This window comes from Glycine soja, chromosome 19 (assembly GCF_004193775.1).
Source record: "Glycine soja cultivar W05 chromosome 19, ASM419377v2, whole genome shotgun sequence".
Lineage (NCBI taxonomy): Eukaryota > Viridiplantae > Streptophyta > Magnoliopsida > Fabales > Fabaceae > Glycine > Glycine soja.
In genome coordinates this window covers 1,664,538-1,676,618 of record NC_041020.1, presented here as the reverse complement: position 1 = coordinate 1,676,618, position 12,081 = coordinate 1,664,538, and the positions used below count along the sequence as shown (strand labels likewise).

Sequence of the window (12,081 nt, the reverse complement as noted above, 5' to 3'; positions counted from 1 at the left end):
ATTTCATTTATGTCTAATGATTTAAAATTAGTTTATTTGATTCAAATTAATTCACTCTAATTAACTTTAGTCTTTAAATTTATGAAAATTACTTTATTTTCTAAAATCGTTATATTTTAGTATACTATAAATAAATATTTTTATTTTTTACATTGTCAAAGTAATTAGATTTTTAAAATAATTATTATGATAAGTTAACCATTATATCATGCATGTATATGCGATAATTCATATTTGGATAACATTATAAAAAAAACCTTTACACTTTCATCGTATTGTATTTAAATTTAGTTCTAAAGTTATAAAAAAAATCATTTTAATTATTCAAATTATCAAATCTGAGACCATTTTTTTTATTTAGATTATCAACATAATCCAAGTTGAGCTGGCTGAACGCATTTAAAGGGACAAAACTTACAAGAGTCTGGATCCAAGATGCTATTACACAATCATTTTAGTTCTTATTTTCGTAATTCAACAAATTGAAATAAAAGTCAAATGATATTTATATCTGTCATTTAATAATTATTAAAAAATAATAATCAAATAATAGAACCAAAAAATGTCATTTAATAATTAGAACTGCTAAAATTATATTTATAAATAGAACAAAATAATTGTGATTTGGTAATAATTATAACAACTAAAGTTATTCTAAAAAAAACTGAAATGATATTTCATAATTTTAACAAACTTAACCCATTACTTAATCATTTCGTAAACAAAAACCAAAAAGTGAAACCCAATAAACTAGAAAAACAAAAAAGTAAAGAAGAAACCATGGGCTTGGTAGTGTAGACTAGTCATGGCTGGGTTCTAGACCCGCCCCACAATAAGGAACCAAAGCAAAATAACCGGAAAAATAAATTAAACGTTACAAACAAACTTTCTTCTTTATTTTTAGGCTTAAATATTTGTTCTCGGAATTTAATGTTTTTTTCATTTTTGATCCTGTAATTTTTTTTATTTTAATTCTTGCAAAATATTTCATTTGTCCTTAAAATACTTTAAGCAATGCTTCTTTTATGATTAAAACATTTTTCTTACTATTCAAATCATTATCTAATCACTTAAGGTAAAAAAAAGTAAAACAAATATATTTTATAATGACTAAAATGAAAAAAATATAAAAAATAAAATGAAAAAAATGTTAAATTACAAAATGAAAATAAATATTTAATATATATTAAAAGTTTAGACAAATTGAGTCTCAAAATCTCATCAAAGAAGATATGTATTAATATATTTTAAGATTCGAAGAATATTTACAAAAATAAATCTATTGCTTACCAACAAAATTTTATATTAGTAGTGAAATTTGAACTTACTTTTTTTTTTTGCACGTAAGTTGGATCCTTATCAACCAACCAACATTTATTAGTTAAGAATATATGTTTTAGCATACTTTTTTAATTATTTAATTATACACAGTTAAAATTTATTTTAAAAAAATCATAAAAATTTATAAATCTCATTTGGAAGACCTATTAAAGATGGTGGGTTAGACTCTAATAATTCATTAGGTTATCAAAGGATATTTTATACTACTATTAACATGTTTATTGAAAAAATATTAAATAATTTTCTCTTAAATTTGTAGTTTTTAATAGATTTGAACAAATGAGTGTATTAAAAAAGAAAATGATTATTAATCAAGTAATTTAAAAATATTTAAATCATATGAAATAAATTATATTAAAAACAAAACATTTATCATGTGATGCTCACGAATTAAAAAAAATAAAAAACAACCCTGCTTCTATCAATGCCGTGATTTAAAAAAAAAAAAAAGAAGGTATGTTCGAAAATGAAAAAAACTCAAAGTCTCAAACAAACAACTAAGGAAGCCTCCCACGTTTGCAACAACATAAAACGCGCACACTTCTTCACAAATCACCATTTTCATATTTTTTGCCTTGCGAATCGAATGTTTTATAATTTTTCTCTCCTTTCTTCTAACTCCAAAATTTGAGTTTTGAGACTTGCACGTACCACCGCTTCTCCTCCCTTTTTCCACCCGAAATTCTCTCTCTCTTTCTTTGTTTTTTTTTTTTTCTCTGTCCAAATCTCGTTTCATTTTCTACTGTTGTTTGCGTCTCAATTTCCTCGTTGTTCTTTACTTACCAACGTAAGAGAGGGACACAGACACACACAACAAACCAACCTCGAATTTCCCTGTCTTATCAAACCCCTTCCTTCACTCTTCTTTCATTTCTCTTGTTTCTCGGAGATCTACTCAATTTGTCTCCCAGCAAATTTTCCTAGGAAAAAAGTTCTGGGAAACTCCTAAGGTATCATTTTTTACCCTTTTCACTTTCTGGGCCTGGTTCGTTTTTGCTCAATTCAACGTTTGTTTTTCTCGTACCATTCTTTGTTGTTGTTGTTTTAATTGGATTGCTTTTGATTTTGCAGAAATGAAGAGGGCGAGGGATGATATGTATCCTGCCTCTCAATTCAAACGCCCCTTTGCTTCGTCACGTGCTGATTCGTATGTTTCTTGCCCTATTTCTTTTTTTTTTTATGTGCCAATTTTGTATTTATGACTTTGGAATTGCTAGTTTGCCCTATTTTGTGCTGCGTGAATGGAACATGGGTCTGTTGTTAAGTGTGTGTGTGTGTTTTCACATGTGGGGTTGAATTGTTGTTGAGTTTACTTAGGGTTGTGTTTAATTTAACTTGAATTGACTTCGGAATGGGTTATCTGGTGGGATCATGGGATTTAAAAGAAATGGACGTGTTAATTAGGGTATGGCTAAAGGAATTTGATTTGTTCTAGTTGTATGTGTGAATCTTAGTTACCAGGCAAGTAATGCGAGTAGTGTTGTAAATTACCTCATCGATTAACTTGGAAGATCTCTATTCTTTCAACCTGTGGAATGAGGATATTATAAAATTTTGGATAGTTTGGACGTTGAACAAGGGAAATGTTTGATGGCTTGTAGAGATTAATATTATGATTGCTAATATTCTGGGTATCTGAAAGTGCATGTGTTTATGTTTTGTGCTGAAGCTATGGACAAAACCAAGTCCCTGGAAGTGGAGGAGGAGGGGGAGGCGGCGGCGGAGGGGGAAGTGGCAATGGAGGTGGTGTTGGCGGGGGAGCAAATGCTTCCCAGAAGCTGACTACCAATGATGCTTTATCCTATTTGAAGGAAGTCAAAGACATGTTTCAGGACCAAAGAGAGAAGTACGACATGTTTCTTGAGGTCATGAAAGATTTCAAGGCCCAACGGTAGATTCTTGCCCCACTCATTAGTCTTTACACTATATGATGATTTTTAAATGTGGAGTTTTGTACATAAAGAAACAATTTTTCTCAATATTTCTTTTGGTTCTTTCCAGGACTGACACTGCTGGTGTCATAAAAAGGGTGAAGGAGTTATTCAAGGGGCACAACAATTTGATTTTTGGATTTAATACTTTCCTACCAAAGGGTTATGAGATAACGCTTGACGAGGATGAGGCTCCTCCAAAGAAAACTGTTGAATTTGAAGAAGCAATCAGCTTTGTGAACAAGATAAAGGTGAATGAGCTTTTCAGAAGTTGACTTATTTCACTGATATTATTGATTCCTAGCTGTAACTGATAGGTTTTTCTTCTACAGAAACGATTCCTAAGTGATGAGCATGTTTACAAATCATTCTTGGACATTTTAAATATGTACCGCAAAGAGCATAAGGACATTGGTGAGGTTTATAGTGAGGTAATATGCTATGTCCTTTTTCAGGGGCACACTTTGATGCTTTTGTCGTGTTCTCTTTGAAAGACTTTTGTTGAATGGGGGCACTCTTCGTTGATTTTGTCATGTTCTCTTTAAAAGATTTTTGGTTGAATGTTTACTCTCTTTCCTTTTTAAAAAAATATTTTCTAGGTTGCTACCCTTTTTAAGGACCATCGAGATTTGCTCGAGGAGTTCACTAGATTCTTACCAGATACTTCTGCTGCACCTTCCACACAGCATGCTCCATATATTCGAAATTCATTGCAGCGCTTTAATGAGCGGGGTTCTATGGCCCCTATGATCCGCCAAATGCCAGCAGACAAGGCAGTAAGATTGTTCCTCTCCCACATTACATGAATCTTCTAAACTCCTTTTTTTAATGATTGGGTTACAAACTTCTTTTTACAGCAACGCTATCGACGAGACAGGCTTCCTTCTCATGATCGTGATATGAGTGCTGAACGCCCTGAGCTGGATGATGACAAGACAATGATGAACATACACAAGGAGCAGAGGAAGCGTGAAAGTAGGGAGAGGAGAATGCGTGATCAAGATGAGAGAGAACATGATCTTGATAACAACAGGGATTTGAACTTGCAACGCTTTCCTGACAAAAAAAAATCTGTCAAGAAAGCTGAAGGTTTTGGAATGGCTTCTGACTTTGCTTCTTATGAAGACAAAGATACCTTAAATAGTAAGCCGTGCTGTTATGCTTTTGGACAAATGCATTGCTTGAACACATGATTCATGTTTCTTGCATTTTATATTCATAAAGTTATTCTAGTTTGCCAGTAACTTGTTTACAATACTCTGCAGATTTTTATCTATTTAAATGGTGTAATAATTGACACTATAGGAAACTGTAATGACATTTCTCTGGTGTCGAACACTCAACTGTAAATACAGAGTAAACTAGTTTAGTTGTTGAAAATTGGTTCAAATGTACACACATCATTAAAAAATATTTAGATTTTTTAGTTGACCAATTTGTAGAGTGTTGTAATATAATATTTTGTGCATGTTTGGAAATCCTTAAGTTTGGAGAAATAACTGCTTATTTTTCTATAGTTCTTTTGTAGGAAGCGAAAAAACGTAAGTGATTATTTTTTCAAAACAAGCTAAATCTAACACACACTTAAGAGTTTAAGTAAATCATTTGCATTATTAAATGTAGTCATCACCAATTGTTTGGAGTTCTTATAGTTCCTTTATTAGTATTTATATGTCCTGATAGTATATTTCTTGATTACAAGTTTTTCTTACATTCATTTTTAAATAAATAACGGGGAGTAATAGGACTAGATGATCATATTGACCTGTATATTCATAACCTGTTGATTATTTATTTGCTTGTTTTTTATTCATGCCAGGCCCAGGCATGTATAGTCAAGCATTCAGTTTCTGTGAGAAAGTTAAGGGGAAGTTGAGCAGTTCAGATGATTACCAAACATTCTTGAAGTGCCTTCATATTTTCAGCAATGGAATAATTAAAAGGAATGATTTGCAAAATTTGGTATGTGATTGCCTCTGTGAGTCACATACTTAAAAGTCTTGCAAGAAGACATCTGTCTGCTTTTACTCATATACTTCACTTTTGGGTATTCTTGCTGACATTGAATTATTTTAGTTATGTTACATTATTCATCTAGGAATTTCATAGTTTAATTAATTGAAGTATGAAGATTAGTTGATACTAGTTTTGCTCAGAATTCTAGAAGACAATTTAAAATACCCTTCTCATGATAGACTATTCAATGTTTTTACTGATGGTATATACTACTTCATTTCAGACAAATAGTTATTTATTTTTGACTGATGGTATATGCTTCTTCAGACTATGTTGGTTTTTAATTTTTGCCAGTATTGACATGAAGGATTTAGCTGAAAAGAAAATGAAAGGGTTTTTGTAGGAAGGTTTTGTGGTCACAGAAAATTGCTGGTCTCATGATAGACAGTTAGAGATGACAGAATACAGAATACAGAATGCTTGTATCAGAAACACAATATATTTTGAGTTCCACTCAGAACACTGAATCAATTCATTTGTATGATAGCATCAGAAACACTATGCAGAAAGCATTTTCATATTTCTTCTCTCCGTTTTCTCCCCCTTTCTCTTCCCTTAGTTCCTGTTCACTTAACTAAAACATGAGGAGATCTAGGTTGTCAGATTTTTGTGCAAACTCAAACTCTTATGAGCTTCTGTTGCCTCTAGTCTTAATTTTATCATTTCAAAATATACATTTCAGGTAACTGATTTACTTGGAAAGCATTCGGATCTTATGGATGAATTCAATGATTTCTTGGAGCGTTGTGAAAATATTGGTAATTGTTTTTCAACTCTTATTTTTTTTTCTTCTTCTTAATATAATTATTGCATTTTCTCAATCCTTGAGATCATATTTTGCATTTTTGTTACTGCAGATGGATTCCTTGCTGGTGTCATGAGTAAAAGTACGTTAATATACTCTATATATCTTGGCTTCTTTATGTTTATGCATTTACTTTCATTTCTTCTTATTTTTTGGAGAAGGGTTCTCGGTTTGTAGACTGAATTATCATTTTCTTCTTTTAAGGAATCATTCAGAGATAATGTTGAATTATGCTGAGTATTTTAAATGGCTTTTTTTTTTTTATTGATGGTCAATTTGATGTTGCAAAAATGTTGATTTCAGAGTCACTGTCTACTGATGCTCATTTATCAAGATCATCAAAGTTGGAGGAAAAAGACAAAGAGCACAAGCGTGATTTGGATGGAGCTAAAGAGAAGGAAAGATACAGGGAGAAATACATGGGAAAATCCATTCAAGAACTTGACCTTAGTGACTGTAAACGTTGTACTCCCAGCTACCGGCTTCTGCCTGCAGATGTATATAACTTCTATTTGATTTCTTTTCTTGTTGGCTTTGTCAATAATGTATTTTGCTCTTGTGTAACTCTTTCCCCTCATTTTTTGTAGTATCCAATTCCTACAGCTAGTCAGAGATCTGAGCTTGGTGCTCAAGTCTTGAATGACCATTGGGTATCTGTGACTTCTGGAAGTGAGGATTACTCTTTCAAACATATGCGCAGAAATCAGTATGAAGAAAGCTTGTTCAGATGTGAAGATGACAGGTAAAACTTGTGCTGAATTTTTCCTGTTTACCTTTTACCTTGGTTAGTTCATTTCTTTTTTATCTTCATTTCCCTGGATCTGACAATTTTTCTTTGTTTCCATTATCTCTCCTGCCTCCTGGATGCAATGTCCATTTTGGAGTCATTATCTTCTCAAGGATTAAAAGTTCTGTGTGTATTATGGGATGATGATATTTTTATTTCTGATGTAGATATGAGCTGGACATGTTATTGGAGTCTGTGAGCTCAGCTGCTAAAAAAGCAGAGGAATTGTATAATAGCATCAATGAAAATAAAATCAGTGTGGAGACTCTGAACCGTATTGAAGATCACTTTACTGGTATGTATCAAAATAACCACAATCTAATATATATATATATAGCTGCTGTTTTTCAAAATTAGAGCTTTATAAATTGATTTTGTCTGAGGTTATGCATTGCAGTTCTAAATTTAAGGTGTATTGAACGTCTATATGGTGATCATGGTCTGGACGTTATAGACATCTTGCGTAAAAACCCAACCCATGCCCTGCCTGTAATATTGACTCGACTGAAGCAGAAGCAAGAGGAGTGGAGTAAGTGTCGTTCAGATTTCAATAAAGTATGGGCTGAGATTTATGCTAAAAATCACTACAAATCACTTGATCATCGTAGCTTCTACTTCAAACAGCAAGATTCAAAGAACTTGAGCACCAAATGTAAGTTTATTTTGTTTTATGTTCATATTTCACATTGATTTGATTGTTTTGGCTTGCCATGAGCTCCATGAACTAAGTGAGGGTAGAACCATAGAAAGTTACATGGGTCAGTTAGGCAATATTTTAATTGGTTCTGTGGCTAAAAAGCCTATTATGACAAATATTGTGGTACTTGGTATGAACAATAGATATTTTGTAGCTCGCATGGTATAAGCATGACAAAAAGTGTTTATAATTCCTGATTGCCTTCATTATGGCTACAATGACCAATATTGTGACACTGTCTGCTGGGTATAAATGATAAATATTTTGAAGCTAGCTGTGGTATAAGCATGACAATATATATAGTATGCCATCTACTCTTTAACTCTTAGTCTTACCTTAGTGTTCTTCAGATGAGAATGAGATTGGAATATCCTTACCACCTTCTGCTTAAAGTTCTTTGAACTGTTTTAAATTTGAAACACTGAGGGTCTGGAAAGTAAAAGACTGATAGAGACTGCATACAAAGGCGTTACATTGAAGCACACTTTGCCTATAACCCATACATGTATTATACGGAAAACACACTTCTTGGAAAACTTCTAAATTACCTCTTCAAGCAGTTGCTTTGTTTTTGCAGATCTCACAGCTGTTGAAATAAAAGAGAGATTCAGCAATAAATAAGTCTTAGCAAGCCTTTGCTTTGCCACCTACATAAATTTATTAGTAACAATCTAATAAAACCTTAAAATTGTATTGTAAAGTATTACACATTGTTGCATGTTTCAGTATCATCATCCTTTTAGTCTGTTCTAAGATTCTATGTTTGATATTATACAGCTTTGGTTACTGAGATTAAAGAAATTAAAGAAAAGCAGCAGAAAGAGGACGATATTATTCAGTCTATTGCAGCTGGAAATAAACAGCCTCTAATTCCACATCTGGAATTTGAATATTCTGATGTTGGGATTCATGAAGACCTGTATAAACTTGTTCGTTATTCATGTGAAGAGTTATTCTCTAGTAAAGAGTTGTTAAATAAAATTATGAGGCTCTGGAGTACCTTCTTGGAGCCTATGCTTGGTGTTCCTTCCCAATCTCATGGGACAGAAAGGGCTGAGGACAGAAAAACTGGACATAATGTTTGCAATTTTGGTGCACCAAATGTAGGGGGTGATGGAAGTCCCCGGGAAGATACTCTTTCGATAAATTCAAGGGTACCAAAATCTGATAAGAATGAAGCTGATGGTAGAGTAACTGAAGTGAAGAATGTTCACTGGACTACTGTGGCGGCATCCAATGATAAAGAAAATGGGTCTGTTGGTGGTGAAATTGTTAGTAGAGATGATCCATTAATGGATAAAGGACAGAAAAATGTAGAATGCAATGATAAAGCCTCTGGATTTAGCAAACAATTTGCCTCTGGTGAAGAAGGAGCTAAAAACAATGTATCAATTGCAATTAGAGGAGAAAACAGCCTGAACAGAACTAACTTAGATGCGTCTTCAGGTCTGTATGCGTAGTTGTGAAATCATTGCAATCAATTCAATTCTTTTGCATTTCTGTTTTAGTTAAGATTATTCTAGTCAGAATCCTAAATTTTGTTTATATTTTTAGGCTGTGCTCTTACTCCATCGCAACCTACTGATGTTGATGACTCTGTATCCAAGTCTCAGGGTGTTAATGTACCTTCGGTGGAGGTATGAGTTCTCCATTGTGGTAGATTTAACTCTTAATCATTTTAGCAAAAGCACTTAATCAGTTTAGATCTATTTGCTTTCTCATTCTTTTTTCTTTTCCTTTTCTTTCTGCTTTCTCTGAAACCGGGGATTTTTATTTTATTTTTCTCCAATTGATATTGGTATGTCTCTTTGCTTATCAGTTATCTTTGTGTTTCAGGGATGCGACATGGCAACTCCAGTACCAGTGGTCAATGGTGTTCTAAGTGAGAGCAGTAAAGTTAAAACTCATGATGAATCAGCTGGGCCCTGCAAAATTGAAAAGGAAGAGGGTGAATTATCACCAATTGGTGACTCTGAGGAGGATAACTATGTTGCTTATGGAGATTCAAATGTGCAGTCAATGGCTAAGTCAAAGCACAACGTTGAAAAAAGGAAATATCAGTCTAGAAATGGAGAGGATGAATCTTGTCCCGAGGCTGGAGGTGACAATGATGCAGATGCTGATGATGAGGACAGTGAAAATGTTTCTGAAGCTGGTGAAGATGTCTCAGGCAGTGAATCTGCTGGTGATGAATGCTTCCGCGAAGATCATGAAGAGGAGGAAGATATAGAACATGACGATGTTGATGGTAAGGCTGAGAGTGAAGGTGAAGCTGAGGGGATTTGTGATGCACAGGTCGGAGGAGATGGCACATCTTTGCCATTGTCAGAGAGGTTCCTTTCATCCGTGAAACCCCTCACAAAGCATGTATCAGCAGTTTCATTTGTTGAAGAAATGAAGGATTCAAGGGTGTTCTATGGAAATGATGACTTCTATGTGCTTTTTAGACTTCATCAAGTAAGGATTATGTTATTTCGTGGTGTTTGATATTGAAATTTCTTTCTCAGTGGATGCCATAAACTCTTTGAACTTGGCAGGCTCTTTATGAGAGGATCTTATCAGCAAAAACACATTCAATGAGTGCAGAAATGAAATGGAAAGCAAAAGATGCTAGTTCACCAGATCCTTATTCAAGGTAAATTTTCACAACTTATCCCAAGCCTCCCCTCCCCCCCAAGAAAAATGAGTGTTCATTACACGTCTGAATTGATTGTCCATACTTTTTAGATTTATGAATGCATTGTACAACTTGCTTGATGGATCTGCCGAAAATGCCAAGTTTGAAGATGAATGCCGAGCAATTATTGGGAACCAGTCGTATGTGTTATTCACATTGGACAAGTTAATATACAAATTGGTCAGACAGGTATGTTGCCATATTATCTTATTTTCTACTTGCTTATGATTTAAAAGGTTTTAATTTACCTTTTCTGCAGCTTCAAACTGTTGCAACCGATGAGGTAGACAATAAGCTTCTCCAATTATATGAATATGAAAAGTCTCGGAAGTCTGGGAAGTTAAATGATTCTGTATATCATGCAAATGCTCATGTCATCCTTCATGAGGATAATATATATCGTTTACAATGTGTAGGTCCTTTGTACCCAATTCTAAAACCAAAAAAAAAAGTCAGACTTGTGAACAGGATCAGCATGTGTTCTTGTGGTTAATATTATTTTCCTTTGTCATCTTATTGCAGTCCTCTACCCCCTCGCGACTATTCATCCAGCTCATGGACAATATGAATGAAAAGCCTGAGTTGTTTGCTGTTTCTATTGATCCAAATTTCTCTTTTTATCTGCACAGTGATTTTCTGTCTGTCTTTCCTAACAAAAAGGAGCCCCATGGCATCATACTGCATAGGTACAGATTCTGCAAGATAAAACTTTTTTTGGTTTAGTACTTTTCTCTTTTCTGTAATGACAATTGGGGTAGCAGTTACTTTGTGATGTAAGCATGATTAATCTTTTACTGACCACAGGTTATTTCTTTATTTGCTAATTGGGGGTTATACATTTTGGTTTTGGATTTTATTGCATGCTTTTAGCAACATGGAAATATTGCATATCCTTTTCAACTAGGTAACAGAGTTTCTTCTACTTTTTATTTTGATATATGCAGAAACAAACGCCAATATGGAAACTTAGATGAGCTTTCTGCAATATGCTCTGCCATGGAAGGTGTTAAAGTAGTTAACGGATTGGAATGTAAGATAGCTTGCAGCTCATCCAAGGTATGCCTGCTTTTTTCATATTTGGTTTTCCAATTTTTTGCTCTCTACTGCTTTATTTAGAATATTATAGGCATAATCTTTCATTTTCTATGTTCATCTTCTCTTGATAATGATATAGATATGCCCTCTTTTTTCACTAATGTTTTAAATTGTAGTGTGGTTGTGCTGCAATTGTAAAATCAATGGTGTGGATTTGAGAATGTTGACTGTCTAGGGTGGCATTCAAAGCACCACACATTGACAAGGCTATTAATCTTCTGTTTTATTTGTTTAAAACCAATGGTTAAGAACAATGCTTTGTTTTTCTTATTCGTGAGTTTCATCTGCAGATTTCATATGTTCTTGACACACAAGATTTTTTCTTCCGACCAAGAAAGAAACGACGGACGCCATCAGGGACCACAACCTCCCAGTCTCGTAGGGACAGAGAGGAAAGATTCCGCAAATTGTTGGCACACTCGCAATTTGTATCTTCATGAATAGCTGTTCTCTAACATCTTCTAAAACAGCTGAGACTCAAATACATAATGTGAGTCTTGGTGTAGCAACCTAGGAACCCTTTGGGTTTACAATTTTATTTGTTGTCATAGTACTTGAATTTTCACATGAAAGTGGAGGAAGGGAATATAGAGATGGGAGTGTGTAATGCGTTTATGAGGTCTCATGCGTTTTGCACACTCCTTTGTAAATAGTTTGCTTCAATATATTTGTAGAAATATTGTTTACCAAATTGTTTATTAGTTGCAACACAGTTGCTTCCTCCGTTCCAAA

At 33.7% G+C, this 12,081-nt stretch overlaps 1 protein-coding gene across 2 annotated transcripts; it reads left to right on the top strand.

Moving 5' to 3' along the window:
• The first annotated feature begins 1,883 nt into the window (after window positions 1–1,883).
• Window positions 1,884–12,081, top strand: LOC114397999 (paired amphipathic helix protein Sin3-like 2). Of its 2 annotated transcripts, none has more exons than XM_028360102.1 (23): window positions 1,884–2,291; window positions 2,413–2,488; window positions 3,011–3,232; window positions 3,343–3,523; window positions 3,605–3,703; window positions 3,872–4,045; window positions 4,130–4,415; window positions 5,092–5,234; window positions 5,971–6,046; window positions 6,146–6,175; window positions 6,397–6,590; window positions 6,681–6,835; window positions 7,048–7,175; window positions 7,278–7,532; window positions 8,355–9,023; window positions 9,132–9,214; window positions 9,414–10,034; window positions 10,115–10,212; window positions 10,305–10,443; window positions 10,514–10,666; window positions 10,777–10,940; window positions 11,199–11,310; window positions 11,640–12,081. In XM_028360102.1, the coding sequence occupies exons 2-23, from the start codon at window positions 2,415–2,417 to the stop codon at window positions 11,787–11,789; spliced, it is 4,206 nt and encodes a 1,401-aa protein (XP_028215903.1). In that variant the 5' UTR covers window positions 1,884–2,291; window positions 2,413–2,414; the 3' UTR covers window positions 11,790–12,081. The 2 variants fall into 2 exon arrangements, with proteins under 2 accessions (XP_028215903.1, XP_028215902.1); XM_028360101.1 differs by having other exon boundaries at window positions 1,885–2,291; window positions 3,872–4,048.